Source organism: Scleropages formosus, chromosome 6 (assembly GCF_900964775.1).
Source record: "Scleropages formosus chromosome 6, fSclFor1.1, whole genome shotgun sequence".
In the NCBI taxonomy this organism is placed as follows: Eukaryota; Metazoa; Chordata; class Actinopteri; order Osteoglossiformes; family Osteoglossidae; genus Scleropages; species Scleropages formosus.
In genome coordinates, this window is record NC_041811.1 from 21936685 (window position 1) to 21952505 (window position 15821).

Sequence of the window (15821 nt, forward strand, 5' to 3'; positions counted from 1 at the left end):
CTAAGAACTCGAATCAAAAAACTCGGTGGCGTCTAGCGAAGCATTGGTGGTTCAGTGGTAGAATTCTCGCTTGCCATGCGAGAGGCCTGGGTTCGATTCCCAGCCAATGCAAGGCAAGTAATGCCACCTCGTTGACTTAGGTGCTCCTGGGAACATGAAGAGGGGAAGTAGATAGTCTCTAGAAAGGTGTTGCCTGTTCACTTCTTGCATGTGAGAGGCCTGGTTTTGACTCCCAACTTGAATGCGAAAACTGCCCCTCGGCACCAGTAGCATTGGTGGTTCAGTGGTAGAATTCTCGCTTCCCATGCGAGAGGCCTGGGTTCGATTCCCAGCCAATGCAAGTAAAGTCATGCCACTCTGTTGAGTTAGCCGCTCTTGGGAACATCAAGAGGGGCAGTAGATAGCTTCTGGAAAACTGCTAGTGGTTCACTGGTAGACTTACTGCCTCCCATGCGAGAGGCCTGGGTTCGATTCCCCACTGATGCAATCTGCATATTTTACCAACTTCAGCTGTCCGGACCTAAGAACTCGAATCAAAAAACTCGGTGGCGTCTAGCGAAGCATTGGTGGTTCAGTGGTAGAATTCTCGCTTGCCATGCGAGAGGCCTGGGTTCGATTCCCAGCCAATGCAAGGCAAGTAATGCCACCTCGTTGACTTAGGTGCTCCTGGGAACATGAAGAGGGGAAGTAGATAGTCTCTAGAAAGGTGTTGCCTGTTCACTTCTTGCATGTGAGAGGCCTGGTTTTGACTCCCAACTTGAATGCGAAAACTGCCCCTCGGCACCAGTAGCATTGGTGGTTCAGTGGTAGAATTCTCGCTTCCCATGCGAGAGGCCTGGGTTCGATTCCCAGCCAATGCAAGTAAAGTCATGCCACTCTGTTGAGTTAGCCGCTCTTGGGAACATCAAGAGGGGCAGTAGATAGCTTCTGGAAAACTGCTAGTGGTTCACTGGTAGACTTACTGCCTCCCATGCGAGAGGCCTGGGTTCGATTCCCCACTGATGCAATCTGCATATTTTACCAACTTCAGCTGTCCGGACCTAAGAAGTCGAATCAAAAAACTCGGTGGCGTCTAGCGAAGCATTGGTGGTTCAGTGGTAGAATTCTCGCTTGCCATGCGAGAGGCCTGGGTTCGATTCCCAGCCAATGCAAGGCAAGTAATGCCACCTCGTTGACTTAGGTGCTCCTGGGAACATGAAGAGGGGAAGTAGATAGTCTCTAGAAAGGTGTTGCCTGTTCACTTCTTGCATGTGAGAGGCCTGGTTTTGACTCCCAACTTGAATGCGAAAACTGCCCCTCGGCACCAGTAGCATTGGTAGTTCAGTGGTAGAATTCTCGCTTCCCATGCGAGAGGCCTGGGTTCGATTCCCAGCCAATGCAAGTAAAGTCATGCCACTCTGTTGAGTTAGCCGCTCTTGGGAACATCAAGAGGGGCAGTAGATAGTTTCTGGAAAACTGCTAGTGGTTCACTGGTAGACTTACTGCCTCCCATGCGAGAGGCCTGGGTTCGATTCCCCACTGATGCAATCTGCATATTTTACCAACTTCAGCTGTCCGGACCTAAGAACTCGAATCAAAAAACTCGGTGGCATCTAGCAAAGCATTGGTAGTTCAGTGGTAGAATTCTTGCTTGCCATGCGAGAGGCCTGGGTTCGATTCCCAGCCAATGCAAGGCAAGTAATGCCACTCTGTTGACTTAGGTGCTCCTGGGAACATGAAGAGGGGAAGTAGATAGTCTCTAGAAAGGTGTTGCCTGTTCACTTCTTGCATGTGAGAGGCCTGGTTTTGACTCCCAACTTGAATGCGAAAACTGCCCCTCGGCACCAGTAGCATTGGTAGTTCAGTGGTAGAATTCTCGCTTCCCATGCGAGAGGCCTGGGTTCGATTCCCAGCCAATGCAAGTAAAGTCATGCCACTCTGTTGAGTTAGCCGCTCTTGGGAACATCAAGAGGGGCAGTAGATAGTTTCTGGAAAACTGCTAGTGGTTCACTGGTAGACTTACTGCCTCCCATGCGAGAGGCCTGGGTTCGATTCCCCACTGATGCAATCTGCATATTTTACCAACTTCAGCTGTCCGGACCTAAGAACTCGAATCAAAAAACTCGGTGGCGTCTAGCGAAGCATTGGTGGTTCAGTGGTAGAATTCTCGCTTGCCATGCGAGAGGCCTGGGTTCGATTCCCAGCCAATGCAAGGCAAGTAATGCCACCTCGTTGACTTAGGTGCTCCTGGGAACATGAAGAGGGGAAGTAGATAGTCTCTAGAAAGGTGTTGCCTGTTCACTTCTTGCATGTGAGAGGCCTGGTTTTGACTCCCAACTTGAATGCGAAAACTGCCCCTCGGCACCAGCAGCATTGGTAGTTCAGTGGTAGAATTCTCGCTTCCCATGCGAGAGGCCTGGGTTCGATTCCCAGCCAATGCAAGTAAAGTCATGCCACTCTGTTGAGTTAGCCGCTCTTGGGAACATCAAGAGGGGCAGTAGATAGTCTCTAGAAAGGTGTTGCCTGTTCACTTCTTGCATGTGAGAGGCCTGGTTTTGACTCCCAACTTGAATGCGAAAACTGCCCCTCGGCACCGGTAGCATTGGTAGTTCAGTGGTAGAATTCTCGCTTCCCATGCGAGAGGCCTGGGTTCGATTCCCAGCCAATGCAAGTAAAGTCATGCCACTCTGTTGAGTTAGCCGCTCTTGGGAACATCAAGAGGGGCAGTAGATAGCTTCTGGAAAACTGGTAGACTTACTGCCTCCCATGCGAGAGGCCTGGGTTCGATTCCCCACTGATGCAATCTGCATATTTTACCAACTTCAGCTGTCCGGACCTAAGAACTCGAATCAAAAAACTCGGTGGCGTCTAGCGAAGCATTGGTGGTTCAGTGGTAGAATTCTCGCTTGCCATGCGAGAGGCCTGGGTTCGATTCCCAGCCAATGCAAGGCAAGTAATGCCACCTCGTTGACTTAGGTGCTCCTGGGAACATGAAGAGGGGAAGTAGATAGTCTCTAGAAAGGTGTTGCCTGTTCACTTCTTGCATGTGAGAGGCCTGGTTTTGACTCCCAACTTGAATGCGAAAACTGCCCCTCGGCACCAGTAGCATTGGTGGTTCAGTGGTAGAATTCTCGCTTCCCATGCGAGAGGCCTGGGTTCGATTCCCAGCCAATGCAAGTAAAGTCATGCCACTCTGTTGAGTTAGCCGCTCTTGGGAACATCAAGAGGGGCAGTAGATAGTTTCTGGAAAACTGCTAGTGGTTCACTGGTAGACTTACTGCCTCCCATGCGAGAGGCCTGGGTTCGATTCCCCACTGATGCAATCTGCATATTTTACCAACTTCAGCTGTCCGGACCTAAGAACTCGAATCAAAAAACTCGGTGGCGTCTAGCGAAGCATTGGTGGTTCAGTGGTAGAATTCTCGCTTGCCATGCGAGAGGCCTGGGTTCGATTCCCAGCCAATGCAAGGCAAGTAATGCCACCTCGTTGACTTAGGTGCTCCTGGGAACATGAAGAGGGGAAGTAGATAGTCTCTAGAAAGGTGTTGCCTGTTCACTTCTTGCATGTGAGAGGCCTGGTTTTGACTCCCAACTTGAATGCGAAAACTGCCCCTCGGCACCAGTAGCATTGGTGGTTCAGTGGTAGAATTCTCGCTTCCCATGCGAGAGGCCTGGGTTCGATTCCCAGCCAATGCAAGTAAAGTCATGCCACTCTGTTGAGTTAGCCGCTCTTGGGAACATCAAGAGGGGCAGTAGATAGTTTCTGGAAAACTGCTAGTGGTTCACTGGTAGACTTACTGCCTCCCATGCGAGAGGCCTGGGTTCGATTCCCCACTGATGCAATCTGCATATTTTACCAACTTCAGCTGTCCGGACCTAAGAACTCGAATCAAAAAACTCGGTGGCGTCTAGCGAAGCATTGGTGGTTCAGTGGTAGAATTCTCGCTTGCCATGCGAGAGGCCTGGGTTCGATTCCCAGCCAATGCAAGGCAAGTAATGCCACCTCGTTGACTTAGGTGCTCCTGGGAACATGAAGAGGGGAAGTAGATAGTCTCTAGAAAGGTGTTGCCTGTTCACTTCTTGCATGTGAGAGGCCTGGTTTTGACTCCCAACTTGAATGCGAAAACTGCCCCTCGGCACCAGTAGCATTGGTAGTTCAGTGGTAGAATTCTCGCTTACCATGCGAGAGGCCTGGGTTCGATTCCCAGCCAATGCAAGTAAAGTCATGCCACTCTGTTGAGTTAGCCGCTCTTGGGAACATCAAGAGGGGCAGTAGATAGTTTCCTGGAAAACTGCTAGTGGTTCACTGGTAGACTTACTGCCTCCCATGCGAGAGGCCTGGGTTCGATTCCCCACTGATGCAATCTGCATATTTTACCAACTTCAGCTGTCCGGACCTAAGAACTCGAATCAAAAAACTCGGTGGCGTCTAGCGAAGCATTGGTGGTTCAGTGGTAGAATTCTCGCTTGCCATGCGAGAGGCCTGGGTTCGATTCCCAGCCAATGCAAGGCAAGTAATGCCACCTCGTTGACTTAGGTGCTCCTGGGAACATGAAGAGGGGAAGTAGATAGTCTCTAGAAAGGTGTTGCCTGTTCACTTCTTGCATGTGAGAGGCCTGGTTTTGACTCCCAACTTGAATGCGAAAACTGCCCCTCGGCACCAGTAGCATTGGTAGTTCAGTGGTAGAATTCTCGCTTCCCATGCGAGAGGCCTGGGTTCGATTCCCAGCCAATGCAAGTAAAGTCATGCCACTCTGTTGAGTTAGCCGCTCTTGGGAACATCAAGAGGGGCAGTAGATAGTTTCCGGAAAACTGCTAGTGGTTCACTGGTAGACTTACTGCCTCCCATGCGAGAGGCCTGGGTTCGATTCCCCACTGATGCAATCTGAATATTTTACCAACTTCAGCTGTCCGGACCTAAGAACTCGAATCAAAAAACTCGGTGGCGTCTAGCGAAGCATTGGTGGTTCAGTGGTAGAATTCTCGCTTGCCATGCGAGAGGCCTGGGTTCGATTCCCAGCCAATGCAAGTAAAGTCATGCCACTCTGTTGAGTTAGCTGCTCTTGGGAACATCAAGAGGGGCAGTAGATAGTCTCTAGAAAGGTGTTGCTTGTTCACTTCTTGCATGTGAGAGGCCTGGTTTTGACTCCCAACTTGAATGCGAAAACTGCCCCTCGGCACCAGTAGCATTGGTAGTTCAGTGGTAGAATTCTCGCTTACCATGCGAGAGGCCTGGGTTCGATTCCCAGCCAATGCAAGTAAAGTCATGCCACTCTGTTGAGTTAGCCGCTCTTGGGAACATCAAGAGGGGCAGTAGATAGTTTCCGGAAAACTGCTAGTGGTTCACTGGTAGACTTACTGCCTCCCATGCGAGAGGCCTGGGTTCGATTCCCCACTGATGCAATCTGCATATTTTACCAACTTCAGCTGTCCGGACCTAAGAACTCGAATCAAAAAACTCGGTGGCGTCTAGCGAAGCATTGGTGGTTCAGTGGTAGAATTCTCGCTTGCCATGCGAGAGGCCTGGGTTCGATTCCCAGCCAATGCAAGGCAAGTAATGCCACCTCGTTGACTTAGGTGCTCCTGGGAACATGAAGAGGGGAAGTAGATAGTCTCTAGAAAGGTGTTGCCTGTTCACTTCTTGCATGTGAGAGGCCTGGTTTTGACTCCCAACTTGAATGCGAAAACTGCCCCTCGGCACCAGTAGCATTGGTAGTTCAGTGGTAGAATTCTCGCTTCCCATGCGAGAGGCCTGGGTTCGATTCCCAGCCAATGCAAGTAAAGTCATGCCACTCTGTTGAGTTAGCCGCTCTTGGGAACATCAAGAGGGGCAGTAGATAGTTTCTGGAAAACTGGTAGACTTACTGCCTCCCATGCGAGAGGCCTGGGTTCGATTCCCCACTGATGCAATCTGCATATTTTACCAACTTCAGCTGTCCGGACCTAAGAACTCGAATCAAAAAACTCGGTGGCGTCTAGCGAAGCATTGGTGGTTCAGTGGTAGAATTCTCGCTTCCCATGCGAGAGGCCTGGGTTCGATTCCCAGCCAATGCAAGTAAAGTCATGCCACTCTGTTGAGTTAGCTGCTCTTGGGAACATCAAGAGGGGCAGTAGATAGTTTCTGGAAAACTGCTAGTGGTTCACTGGTAGACTTACTGCCTCCCATGCGAGAGGCCTGGGTTTGATTCCCCACTGATGCAATCTGCATATTTTACCAACTTCAGCTGTCCGGACCTAAGAACTCGAATCAAAAAACTCGGTGGCGTCTAGCGAAGCATTGGTGGTTCAGTGGTAGAATTCTCGCTTGCCATGCGAGAGGCCTGGGTTCGATTCCCAGCCAATGCAAGGCAAGTAATGCCACCTCGTTGACTTAGGTGCTCCTGGGAACATGAAGAGGGGAAGTAGATAGTCTCTAGAAAGGTGTTGCCTGTTCACTTCTTGCATGTGAGAGGCCTGGTTTTGACTCCCAACTTGAATGCGAAAACTGCCCCTCGGCACCAGTAGCATTGGTAGTTCAGTGGTAGAATTCTCGCTTACCATGCGAGAGGCCTGGGTTCGATTCCCAGCCAATGCAAGTAAAGTCATGCCACTCTGTTGAGTTAGCCGCTCTTGGGAACATCAAGAGGGGCAGTAGATAGTTTCCGGAAAACTGCTAGTGGTTCACTGGTAGACTTACTGCCTCCCATGCGAGAGGCCTGGGTTCGATTCCCCACTGATGCAATCTGCCTATTTTACCAACTTCAGCTGTCCGGACCTAAGAACTCGAATCAAAAAACTCGGTGGCGTCTAGCGAAGCATTGGTGGTTCAGTGGTAGAATTCTCGCTTGCCGTGCGAGAGGCCTGGGTTCGATTCCCAGCCAATGCAAGGCAAGTAATGCCACCTCGTTGACTTAGGTGCTCCTGGGAACATGAAGAGGGGAAGTAGATAGTCTCTAGAAAGGTGTTGCTTGTTCACTTCTTGCATGTGAGAGGCCTGGTTTTGACTCCCAACTTGAATGCGAAAACTGCCCCTCGGCACCAGCAGCATTGGTAGTTCAGTGGTAGAATTCTCGCTTCCCATGCGAGAGGCCTGGGTTCGATTCCCAGCCAATGCAAGTAAAGTCATGCCACTCTGTTGAGTTAGCCGCTCTTGGGAACATCAAGAGGGGCAGTAGATAGTTTCTGGAAAACTGCTAGTGGTTCACTGGTAGACTTACTGCCTCCCATGCGAGAGGCCTGGGTTCGATTCCCCACTGATGCAATCTGCATATTTTACCAACTTCAGCTGTCTGGACCTAAGAACTCGAATCAAAAAACTCGGTGGCGTCTAGCGAAGCATTGGTGGTTCAGTGGTAGAATTCTTGCTTGCCATGCGAGAGGCCTGGGTTCGATTCCCAGCCAATGCAAGGCAAGTAATGCCACTCTGTTGACTTAGGTGCTCCTGGGAACATGAAGAGGGGAAGTAGATAGTCTCTAGAAAGGTGTTGCCTGTTCACTTCTTGCATGTGAGAGGCCTGGTTTTGACTCCCAACTTGAATGCGAAAACTGCCCCTCGGCACCAGTAGCATTGGTGGTTCAGTGGTAGAATTCTCGCTTCCCATGCGAGAGGCCTGGGTTCGATTCCCAGCCAATGCAAGTAAAGTCATGCCACTCTGTTGAGTTAGCCGCTCTTGGGAACATCAAGAGGGGCAGTAGATAGTTTCTGGAAAACTGCTAGTGGTTCACTGGTAGACTTACTGCCTCCCATGCGAGAGGCCTGGGTTTGATTCCCCACTGATGCAATCTGCATATTTTACCAACTTCAGCTGTCCGGACCTAAGAACTCGAATCAAAAAACTCGGAGGCGTCTAGCGAAGCATTGGTGGTTCAGTGGTAGAATTCTCGCTTGCCATGCGAGAGGCCTGGGTTCGATTCCCAGCCAATGCAAGGCAAGTAATGCCACCTCGTTGACTTAGGTGCTCCTGGGAACATGAAGAGGGGAAGTAGATAGTCTCTAGAAAGGTGTTGCCTGTTCACTTCTTGCATGTGAGAGGCCTGGTTTTGACTCCCAACTTGAATGCGAAAACTGCCCCTCGGCACCAGCAGCATTGGTAGTTCAGTGGTAGAATTCTCGCTTCCCATGCGAGAGGCCTGGGTTCGATTCCCAGCCAATGCAAGTAAAGTCATGCCACTCTGTTGAGTTAGCCGCTCTTGGGAACATCAAGAGGGGCAGTAGATAGTTTCTGGAAAACTGCTAGTGGTTCACTGGTAGACTTACTGCCTCCCATGCGAGAGGCCTGGGTTCGATTCCCCACTGATGCAATCTGCATATTTTACCAACTTCAGCTGTCCGGACCTAAGAACTCGAATCAAAAAACTCGGTGGCGTCTAGCGAAGCATTGGTGGTTCAGTGGTAGAATTCTCGCTTGCCATGCGAGAGGCCTGGGTTCGATTCCCAGCCAATGCAAGGCAAGTAATGCCACCTCGTTGACTTAGGTGCTCCTGGGAACATGAAGAGGGGAAGTAGATAGTCTCTAGAAAGGTGTTGCCTGTTCACTTCTTGCATGTGAGAGGCCTGGTTTTGACTCCCAACTTGAATGCGAAAACTGCCCCTCGGCACCAGTAGCATTGGTGGTTCAGTGGTAGAATTCTCGCTTGCCATGCGAGAGGCCTGGGTTTGATTCCCAGCCAATGCAAGGCAAGTAATGCCACTCTGTTGACCCAGGTTCTCCTGGGAACATGAAGAGGGGAAGTAGATAGCTTTTTGAAAACTGCTAGTGGTTCGCTGGTAGACTTACTGCCTCCCGTATGAGCAGCCTGGGTTCAATTCCCAACCAATGCAAGGCCAGTAATGCCCCCCTTGTTGACTTAGGTGCTCCTGGGAACATGAAGAGGGGAAGTAGATAGTCTCTAGAAAGGTGTTACATGTGAGAGGGCTGGATTTGATCCTCAGCTAACACACACACATTTTCTGAACCACTTGCCCTATACAGGGTTGGGGGGAGCCGGAGCCTAACCTGGCAACTCAGGGCATGAGGGGGAGGGACACACCTAGGACAGGATGCCAGTCCATTGGAAGGCATCCGAAGCAGGACTTGAACCTCAGACCCACCAGGGAGCAGGACCTCGTCTGTGCTGCTGGGTCCCCCCTGGCTAACGTAAGCCCTTCATCATACCAACTTCAGCTGTCTCTTCCTAAGAACTTGAATCAGAAAACAATTTACTAAGTAGGGGTGCTTCAGTGGCAGAATGCTTGACCTCCCTGTGTGAGGTCTTGGTTTGATTTCCAGGTTTGAGTTTGCTAATACTAGAACTTCAAGAGGGAAAGTCCAACATTCTACCCACTTGAAATGTATTTCCCTACATTGGCTTCAATAGCCAGCTAATGAAAGGAAATACACTGAAGTGTGTTGAGTTGGCTGTTCCTGGGAACTTCAAGAGATAGTTTCTAGGAAAGTCTTGGTGGTTCAGTTGTAGAATTCTACTTTGCTCTGTAATGGATATGGGCAGGCAGGCAGGTGGGCGGGCAGGCGGGCAGGCGGGCGGGCAGGCACGCACAGGATGCCAGTCCACCCCAAGCAGGACTCAAACCCCAGACCCACCAGAGAGCAGGATCAGGTCCAACCCATTGCACCACTGCACCACTGCGCCCCCCTGGTTTGGGTTCAGTTCCCTTCTAATGCAACCTCTCTGTTTTACCAATGTCAACTGTCTGGTCCTAAGAACTTGAATCTGAAAACTAGATGCTAACCAGAAAAGTATTGATAGTCTAGTGGTAGGGTTTTTGCCTGCTGCCCATGTGGGCTATGAGGCAAACCCTAACATTTTACCAGCTTCACTTAACATGAATTTGGAAGAGTATTGTATTCAAATAAAATAAAATAGTTAAATACTGTTTTAACATAGGATTGTAAGTTGAAATTCTTGGATCATGAACTCTTTATTAAAAAAATAAACACTAAAAAACAGTGAAAGTGTAGAATGATAGGTCATTAGGTAAGTACAGGGTGGTCTTGAAGAAAGCAGCATTAAGAACATAAAGTTATACAGCTTTAAATGGAAATATCATTTTGATTACATGATTTAAAGGTGCACTCTTTTAAAAAACAGAACTGTAAACTACATTATGCAACTCTGAATTCAACCAAGCGAGTATTGATGTTGGATATTCACAACACGGTGGCGCAGTGCCACGGGTCCTACTCTCCAGTGGGTCTGGGATTCGAGTCCTGCTTGGGGTGCCTTGTGATAGACTGGTGTCCCATCCTGGGTGTGTCCCCTCCCCCTCCGGCCTTACGCCCTGTGTTGCCGGGTAGGCTCCGGTTCCCTGCAACCCCGTATGGGACAAACGGTTCAGAAAATGTGTGTGTGTGTGTTCCCAACATTTCCAGTCATCCATCATTTAGTCAGTTACTATGTTAGCTAATTTTCAACATTGTTGGTCCATGTGGCAGAAGAATATTACACAATCATTAAATCAGTCTAAAGAGAACACAGTGCGTCTCATTGCTAAACTTTGGCCTTAGTAAAGTGTAACAAAAACCACCTGTATCACTCTGCCAAATGTGCTTTAGGTTTTAATATTTATGATTGGAACCTTTTTTTAATGCTGTACTTTCTGAAGACTAAGAAATCAGCCACATGGCATCACGCAGAAAATGCTTATATACAAGCATAAAACAGATCTTTCGACTTAAGTAAGTTACTCGACCTTTCCTCCATTTTGACGGCTAATCTTTGTTTCATGTCACATGACCCCCAACGTCATATTCAATGGCCCAAAATGCTAGAGAATCGATTTCCGGTACAGTGCGCGTTCCGCTGCTCAGGTATGATGAGCTCATATTGCTGCAGTTTAAGCTTCGTTAATTGACCGAATCTTGGTTGTTAGTTTGTTTTTTCCTGCAGCGGGGCGTCTCTTTCCAACTCATAGTAATATATTTTGATCGTGAGGCAGAAGATTGGTTTTGTAGAACTTTAGTTTGCAGTGTCGTTCAGGGCTTCGATCTGTGCGTGCAGCCTCGCGAAGATCATCATGCGACTTCGCGTGCGATCTGCCGCGCTGGTGCTGCTGGGGGCCTTGTGGGGAGCGCAGCTCGCGCTGGCCATGGAGGCAATCAGCACGAGCATCGCCGTGGGCATGGCGGCCGCGCTCACGGGCTTCCTGGCCAGTTACCAGAACGTGTTCTATTATTTCCACGAGTGCTGCAGAAATGAGTGGATCTCCTTCAACAAGACAGGTGGGTCGTCACTACGCCTGGCTTCGGAGATCGCAGGTTCCAGTCCCACCTCCTGGTAATCACAAGGTATTAATAGTTATTTACACTTGTTTCACCAGTAAATCGCCCGACTGTCAAATAATTGTAAGTACGAATTGTACGAACCGCAACCAAGTCCAGTTATACCGGCCAAGAGAGTTCTGAGGTTAATGAATAAGTTTAACTAAATGAATAAATGTAGAATATTCGCATTGTTTAAGAAATTGTAATATATTTCGAGACTCGTTTGTAACAAAAAAAAAAAAAAAAACGCATCGAAGGACTATTCTCTAGATTGAGTTCAATAGTCTATTGAATAGATTGTCCAAAACAAATCGAATAAAATTGTTAGCAAAAGAACCATCATTGGTGCCTCAAACATGATCCAAGAAAGACTTTCTTTGTAACGGAGACATTCTTCTGACAGCTGTGTGTAAGAGGGAGCCACACGTGTAGCGTGTGTTTGTTACAAGTGTTTTTTTTTTCTTTCTTTTTTAATGTTTTCAGACTTGTCTGTCCGACATAAGTCTGATTTGAAAGCGTAAAGGTAGTTATAAAATATGTTGGGGGAATTCAGAATTACATCACCAGTAAAAAAAGCCCAGCTGTATTAAGATGTAAAATTCTGTTAATCTTCTACAGATAAACGTAATTAAACCAAGACTTGTCAGAGTTGTAATAATGTGATGTTTTAGTTATTCTGTCATAGCAGCAGTAATAATAATAATACGAGGTGAAATGATGACGTCCGGGACCTGGTGACGTCACGGCGGAGGAACCGGGAAGTGTTCGTGCTTTTCGCTCGCGGCTCTTGGGTCGCTTATCCTTCGCATACCGGACGTGTAAAATCGTATTAATTCATAAATAATGTTCGTTTAGAAGTCGCACGAAAGCCATGCGCGGGAGGATTCTTGTGCTGCTTCTCTTTCCGGCCGTTTTCAGCAGCGTGGACTCGTTCGAGCCGTTCACGACTACGGTCGTAGTGACAGCTGGAGCGCTGCTTGGCAGGAAAATATACAATTATTTCCAAGAGACGTGCAATGACGACTGGCTGCACTTCAACGCGACAGGTGCGTGCGCGAGCCAAGGCAGCGCGCAGTGTGTGTTAGAGGCGCCCGCTCCGCTTGCGGATCGCCGCCCTGCTCTCCCTGGGCTGGGCGCGGGCGGCTCGTGTTCTGCGCTCGGTCCTCTTCCCACAATGCACCGCTCCCCGACTGTGTTCTGTGCGTTTCAGTGGAAGTGGCCCATGTACTGTTCGTTTCCCCTCTTAGAGTGGTCGACATGACCTTCTTCTTACTCTTGGTTTAGCGAGATGTCAGTTTTGTCGGTTTGAGTTTGGTGACTTGAGCTTGGTGTTTTTATCGCTAATATTGTGAACGTGATGTGTGTAGAATATGTTGCTTTTAAGTGTGGTACCACACAGGCTGGTAGGTTTCCCTCACACATCTTGTTACTCTTCATCATCCGTAATATCATCAAGAAGAACAACGCTATAAAAAAAGGTTTTAAAAAGGAAAGCCGTACGTATCTCTCACTTTAAAACTTGAAGTGGAAAAACAAAATAACTCCGAACCAAAATAGTATTACAGATGATTTGGTGTGATGTGTCTCTCATTTATCATCCCAAATACTTCAGCAGAAGTGTTTTGCAGTAATTATGAGATATTGGGTACTGTTTTTATATTTGTAATTATTAGTTATATAAAGTGCGTACGGTATAGTGCACACTATTGGTAGTGCATCACTCTGCTGTTGAACTATTATGGTATATTCTTTCTGTATTTTAAATTGAACGTTCAAACATTTGACTTAGTTTTCTGTTTTTTTTATTGATACTATTGTAGTTGTATATTTTCTCTATTAATAAAGGGAAGATATGATAGCTATTTCCACACTTTGTTTTGTTGTTTCTACAGCCAGTAGTCTTAGTGTAAGTGTACCAAATACATTGTTCAACCGGTACAATACCATTGTCCTTAAATATGTTGGTTTTACATTAAACTGCCTTGCAGGTCTGCAGGTGGATCTGGAAAGGAAGCTTTTTGGCCAGCATATCGCTTCTCGGGTGGTGGTGAAAGCTCTCACTGGATTTATGAACAACAAGAATCCCAAAAAGCCGCTGGTCCTGTCCCTGCACGGCTGGACAGGGACAGGGAAGAACTTTGTGAGTCAGCTCATGGCCAACAACATCTTCAGAAGGGGAATGGAGAGTGGCTTTGTGCACCAGTTTGTGGCCACTGCTCACTTTCCTCATGCCAGTCAAATCAACACATATAAAGTAAGGAGACTCGGGTTTCTATACCCTGTTTGTCATTACACTGGAGTTAGTGGCATAGAAGTTAGTGCTTTGCAAAATTAATGTTCCTGGTTTGCTTCCCTCCCCTTTGCAGTAGTCTTAATTAAGGTATTTACTCTGAATTACTATAGAAAAAATACAATTTTTCATTTAGAATTGGGCCCCACAGTCAGTGGGTCCTGTAAGAACGTAATGTCAGAACCAAAAGTGACTCTACCTGTTGGCTAACATTTCTTCCTGTCCTGCTATGTGTCGTCTGTATAGGCTCAGCTGCAGGAGTGGGTCCGAGGGAATGTTTCGATTTGTGGACGCTCCATGTTCATTTTTGATGAGATGGACAAAATGCACCCAGGGCTTATTGACAGTATAAAACCTTTTTTGGACTATTACGACAACCTGGATGGTGTCTCCTATCGTCAGGCTACTTTTGTTTTCCTCAGGTGAGTTTTAATAAAGGAACAATGTCAAGAGGAATGAGAAACAGAATGTTCTCAGAAGGCTCTTCACGTCAGTGTGAGTTGATAGCTCAGTGTGGGAATTTTATGGTACAAATGACATGAAAATTCAGAATTATGAGAACGTGTTTGTTTTTATGAGGGAAGCAGGTATTTATAGGTACATGTGAATTCTTAGATTAGTTGCTGAGTGTAAAAGCATTTACGGTCATTCTCCCAGCAATGCAGGTGGTGAGAGCATTACGCGGGTGGTCCTGGACTTCTGGAAAGCTGGTAGAGATCGAGAGGAAATTCAGTTGAAGGATTTGGAAAGAGCGATGTCTCTTGAAGTCTTCAACAACAAGAACAGTATGTCTGCTTTCACTCTGCCTCCTTTGGGCTCACTCATCACTCATTCTAATTGCTTGCCTCTTTTGTGCTGCGTAAAATAACTTAAGTGTAAGTTTTTACACTAAGCTGCTAGTTGTATTGTTCCTGAAAGTCTGAAATCTGAAGACGTTTTCTTCAGGCAGCAATGTTTATCAGACTTAATGTGACTTCGTTCTGCACAAATGGAAAAGAAAATCGGTGTTTCTTGTATTTTAACATAACGTCTTTCAGTACTTACTTTTAGTGAGCTTTTCATGTTCTGCAGAATATTTGTCTTTTTTATGTCTTCAGGTGGATTCTGGCACACAAGTCTGATTGATAAAAACCTTATTGACTTCTTTGTCCCCTTCCTACCTCTGGAGTACCGACACGTCCGCATGTGTGCCCTGGCTGAAATGGAAGCTCAGAAAATGAACCTTGATGAAGACATGGCAAATGAGGTGGCCAAAGACATGATTTACTCTCCAAAGGAAGAGAGGGTGTTCTCTGTAAAGGGCTGCAAAACCATCGCTAGTAAGCTGGAGTACTACAGGTAGAGCTAGTGTGGAGGGGAAGTAGCCCTGCTGTACCCTACAGTGGCCTGTTTGGCAGTGCTGGGCTTGGCCAGTCCAGCAGCTGAGCAGCATTGAAAGTTTCTGAGCTCAAATGGAGCTTGCACTTACTCTGCAAGACTGTTTGCTGGGTGGACACAGCATGAACACATCTAAAGATGGACCTAATTTTATTGAAGGGAATGTGAAGAGTTTTAAAGAACACTACTGTGACGTGCACTATTAATTGGAACTCTGGGATTGGAAGTGCAGCACGACACTTTTTTTTCTGGATTTGAATAACAAAAATATGTAAAAGGTGTATATGTTTAAATGAGTCATGGCAAAAGTCAGATCATATGTGCGTTGGTTAAAATGGCGATTTTATACCAGACAGTAATGTGACTTATTTTCGTATTACAATTCCGAATTAATACGCCTTAAAACTTGAAATGTATGGTTAAAATACCTGTACCCTTTTTAAATGTTTTTGCCCATTTTTTTTTTTTTTTAAACTTTCTGAAGCAAATTCCAATGGTATTTGAGTACCAGATATTGCCTTCATCTGTTTTGAAGTCTTGTTTTGTATGTCATATTTTAGAATACAAATTTGACTGGTTAGCATGGTTAATCAAACTTGAACAGAGAGGATAATGTATGCTGTTATTAGATAATAAAAGAATTCAAAGGAAAACCTTCTCAAACTGTCTTATTAAATGTTGGTGACTTTTTTTAATGAAGTCACAGTTCCACGTTAGACTCCTTGTGTGCCTTTTTGCATGCATGCTGCTTTAACTCTGTGTGCAAGGTTATTAAACTGATTCAATTTCACTAAGTATTGTTAAAAGTTATTTTCAGGTTTCCTCTGAGTTTTACACTACAAATGCCAATTAATTTGATCTCATTTCTCCTGGGATTAGCTGACCTTTGCAGAAATGCCTAAAGACTTTTGTTTTATATGACAGTCCTTGCCAGA

General features: G+C 46.9%; 1 protein-coding gene and 33 non-coding genes across 35 annotated transcripts; all 34 read left to right on the forward strand.

Moving 5' to 3' along the window:
* Window positions 1-40: 40 nt before the first annotated feature.
* Window positions 41-111, forward strand: trnag-gcc (transfer RNA glycine (anticodon GCC)). Its single transcript has one exon. It is a non-coding gene; the product is annotated as a tRNA-Gly (tRNA).
* A 158-nt stretch (window positions 112-269) lies between these two features.
* On the forward strand, window positions 270-340 carry trnag-ccc (transfer RNA glycine (anticodon CCC)). Its single transcript has one exon. It is a non-coding gene; the product is annotated as a tRNA-Gly (tRNA).
* Window positions 341-560: 220 nt separating this feature from the next.
* Window positions 561-631, forward strand: trnag-gcc (transfer RNA glycine (anticodon GCC)). The gene has a single exon. It is a non-coding gene; the product is annotated as a tRNA-Gly (tRNA).
* Window positions 632-789: 158 nt separating this feature from the next.
* Window positions 790-860, forward strand: trnag-ccc (transfer RNA glycine (anticodon CCC)). Its single transcript has one exon. It is a non-coding gene; the product is annotated as a tRNA-Gly (tRNA).
* A 220-nt stretch (window positions 861-1080) lies between these two features.
* Window positions 1081-1151, forward strand: trnag-gcc (transfer RNA glycine (anticodon GCC)). Its single transcript has one exon. It is a non-coding gene; the product is annotated as a tRNA-Gly (tRNA).
* Window positions 1152-1309: 158 nt separating this feature from the next.
* On the forward strand, window positions 1310-1380 carry trnag-ccc (transfer RNA glycine (anticodon CCC)). Its single transcript has one exon. It is a non-coding gene; the product is annotated as a tRNA-Gly (tRNA).
* A 220-nt stretch (window positions 1381-1600) lies between these two features.
* trnag-gcc (transfer RNA glycine (anticodon GCC)) lies at window positions 1601-1671 on the forward strand. The gene has a single exon. It is a non-coding gene; the product is annotated as a tRNA-Gly (tRNA).
* Window positions 1672-1829: 158 nt separating this feature from the next.
* On the forward strand, window positions 1830-1900 carry trnag-ccc (transfer RNA glycine (anticodon CCC)). Its single transcript has one exon. It is a non-coding gene; the product is annotated as a tRNA-Gly (tRNA).
* A 220-nt stretch (window positions 1901-2120) lies between these two features.
* On the forward strand, window positions 2121-2191 carry trnag-gcc (transfer RNA glycine (anticodon GCC)). Its single transcript has one exon. It is a non-coding gene; the product is annotated as a tRNA-Gly (tRNA).
* A 158-nt stretch (window positions 2192-2349) lies between these two features.
* Window positions 2350-2420, forward strand: trnag-ccc (transfer RNA glycine (anticodon CCC)). The gene has a single exon. It is a non-coding gene; the product is annotated as a tRNA-Gly (tRNA).
* A 158-nt stretch (window positions 2421-2578) lies between these two features.
* trnag-ccc (transfer RNA glycine (anticodon CCC)) lies at window positions 2579-2649 on the forward strand. The gene has a single exon. It is a non-coding gene; the product is annotated as a tRNA-Gly (tRNA).
* Window positions 2650-2855: 206 nt separating this feature from the next.
* Window positions 2856-2926, forward strand: trnag-gcc (transfer RNA glycine (anticodon GCC)). The gene has a single exon. It is a non-coding gene; the product is annotated as a tRNA-Gly (tRNA).
* Window positions 2927-3084: 158 nt separating this feature from the next.
* On the forward strand, window positions 3085-3155 carry trnag-ccc (transfer RNA glycine (anticodon CCC)). The gene has a single exon. It is a non-coding gene; the product is annotated as a tRNA-Gly (tRNA).
* A 220-nt stretch (window positions 3156-3375) lies between these two features.
* Window positions 3376-3446, forward strand: trnag-gcc (transfer RNA glycine (anticodon GCC)). The gene has a single exon. It is a non-coding gene; the product is annotated as a tRNA-Gly (tRNA).
* Window positions 3447-3604: 158 nt separating this feature from the next.
* Window positions 3605-3675, forward strand: trnag-ccc (transfer RNA glycine (anticodon CCC)). Its single transcript has one exon. It is a non-coding gene; the product is annotated as a tRNA-Gly (tRNA).
* A 220-nt stretch (window positions 3676-3895) lies between these two features.
* On the forward strand, window positions 3896-3966 carry trnag-gcc (transfer RNA glycine (anticodon GCC)). The gene has a single exon. It is a non-coding gene; the product is annotated as a tRNA-Gly (tRNA).
* A 158-nt stretch (window positions 3967-4124) lies between these two features.
* Window positions 4125-4195, forward strand: trnag-acc (transfer RNA glycine (anticodon ACC)). The gene has a single exon. It is a non-coding gene; the product is annotated as a tRNA-Gly (tRNA).
* A 221-nt stretch (window positions 4196-4416) lies between these two features.
* trnag-gcc (transfer RNA glycine (anticodon GCC)) lies at window positions 4417-4487 on the forward strand. The gene has a single exon. It is a non-coding gene; the product is annotated as a tRNA-Gly (tRNA).
* A 158-nt stretch (window positions 4488-4645) lies between these two features.
* On the forward strand, window positions 4646-4716 carry trnag-ccc (transfer RNA glycine (anticodon CCC)). Its single transcript has one exon. It is a non-coding gene; the product is annotated as a tRNA-Gly (tRNA).
* A 220-nt stretch (window positions 4717-4936) lies between these two features.
* Window positions 4937-5007, forward strand: trnag-gcc (transfer RNA glycine (anticodon GCC)). The gene has a single exon. It is a non-coding gene; the product is annotated as a tRNA-Gly (tRNA).
* A 158-nt stretch (window positions 5008-5165) lies between these two features.
* trnag-acc (transfer RNA glycine (anticodon ACC)) lies at window positions 5166-5236 on the forward strand. Its single transcript has one exon. It is a non-coding gene; the product is annotated as a tRNA-Gly (tRNA).
* A 220-nt stretch (window positions 5237-5456) lies between these two features.
* On the forward strand, window positions 5457-5527 carry trnag-gcc (transfer RNA glycine (anticodon GCC)). The gene has a single exon. It is a non-coding gene; the product is annotated as a tRNA-Gly (tRNA).
* Window positions 5528-5685: 158 nt separating this feature from the next.
* Window positions 5686-5756, forward strand: trnag-ccc (transfer RNA glycine (anticodon CCC)). The gene has a single exon. It is a non-coding gene; the product is annotated as a tRNA-Gly (tRNA).
* A 206-nt stretch (window positions 5757-5962) lies between these two features.
* On the forward strand, window positions 5963-6033 carry trnag-ccc (transfer RNA glycine (anticodon CCC)). Its single transcript has one exon. It is a non-coding gene; the product is annotated as a tRNA-Gly (tRNA).
* A 220-nt stretch (window positions 6034-6253) lies between these two features.
* trnag-gcc (transfer RNA glycine (anticodon GCC)) lies at window positions 6254-6324 on the forward strand. The gene has a single exon. It is a non-coding gene; the product is annotated as a tRNA-Gly (tRNA).
* Window positions 6325-6482: 158 nt separating this feature from the next.
* Window positions 6483-6553, forward strand: trnag-acc (transfer RNA glycine (anticodon ACC)). Its single transcript has one exon. It is a non-coding gene; the product is annotated as a tRNA-Gly (tRNA).
* Window positions 6554-6773: 220 nt separating this feature from the next.
* On the forward strand, window positions 6774-6844 carry trnag-gcc (transfer RNA glycine (anticodon GCC)). The gene has a single exon. It is a non-coding gene; the product is annotated as a tRNA-Gly (tRNA).
* Window positions 6845-7002: 158 nt separating this feature from the next.
* Window positions 7003-7073, forward strand: trnag-ccc (transfer RNA glycine (anticodon CCC)). The gene has a single exon. It is a non-coding gene; the product is annotated as a tRNA-Gly (tRNA).
* A 220-nt stretch (window positions 7074-7293) lies between these two features.
* On the forward strand, window positions 7294-7364 carry trnag-gcc (transfer RNA glycine (anticodon GCC)). Its single transcript has one exon. It is a non-coding gene; the product is annotated as a tRNA-Gly (tRNA).
* A 158-nt stretch (window positions 7365-7522) lies between these two features.
* trnag-ccc (transfer RNA glycine (anticodon CCC)) lies at window positions 7523-7593 on the forward strand. Its single transcript has one exon. It is a non-coding gene; the product is annotated as a tRNA-Gly (tRNA).
* A 220-nt stretch (window positions 7594-7813) lies between these two features.
* trnag-gcc (transfer RNA glycine (anticodon GCC)) lies at window positions 7814-7884 on the forward strand. The gene has a single exon. It is a non-coding gene; the product is annotated as a tRNA-Gly (tRNA).
* A 158-nt stretch (window positions 7885-8042) lies between these two features.
* Window positions 8043-8113, forward strand: trnag-ccc (transfer RNA glycine (anticodon CCC)). The gene has a single exon. It is a non-coding gene; the product is annotated as a tRNA-Gly (tRNA).
* Window positions 8114-8333: 220 nt separating this feature from the next.
* trnag-gcc (transfer RNA glycine (anticodon GCC)) lies at window positions 8334-8404 on the forward strand. The gene has a single exon. It is a non-coding gene; the product is annotated as a tRNA-Gly (tRNA).
* Window positions 8405-10735: 2331 nt separating this feature from the next.
* On the forward strand, window positions 10736-15485 carry tor1 (torsin family 1). Of its 2 annotated transcripts, none has more exons than XM_018740443.2 (5): window positions 10736-11177; window positions 13208-13473; window positions 13756-13931; window positions 14167-14294; window positions 14607-15485. In XM_018740443.2, exons 1-5 carry the CDS (start codon window positions 10973-10975, stop codon window positions 14849-14851), a joined length of 1020 nt encoding a protein of 339 aa, XP_018595959.1. In that variant the 5' UTR covers window positions 10736-10972; the 3' UTR covers window positions 14852-15485. The 2 variants fall into 2 exon arrangements, with proteins under 2 accessions (XP_018595959.1, XP_018595960.1); XM_018740444.2 differs by lacking the exon at window positions 10736-11177 and adding an exon at window positions 11489-12265.
* Window positions 15486-15821: the final 336 nt, after the last annotated feature.

What these genes read in the sequence shown, in the direction of transcription:
- tor1 (XM_018740443.2), top strand. Translation starts at nt 10,973, where the DNA reads ATGCGACTTCGCGTGCGATCTGCCGCGCTGGTGCTGCTGGGGGCCTTG. An exon ending in GATCTCCTTCAACAAGACAG is followed by an intron (nt 11,178 to 13,207) that starts GTGGGTCGTCAC and finishes ACTGCCTTGCAG; the next exon opens with GTCTGCAGGTGGATCTGGAA. An exon ending in GCTACTTTTGTTTTCCTCAG is followed by an intron (nt 13,932 to 14,166) that starts GTGAGTTTTAAT and finishes TCATTCTCCCAG; the next exon opens with CAATGCAGGTGGTGAGAGCA.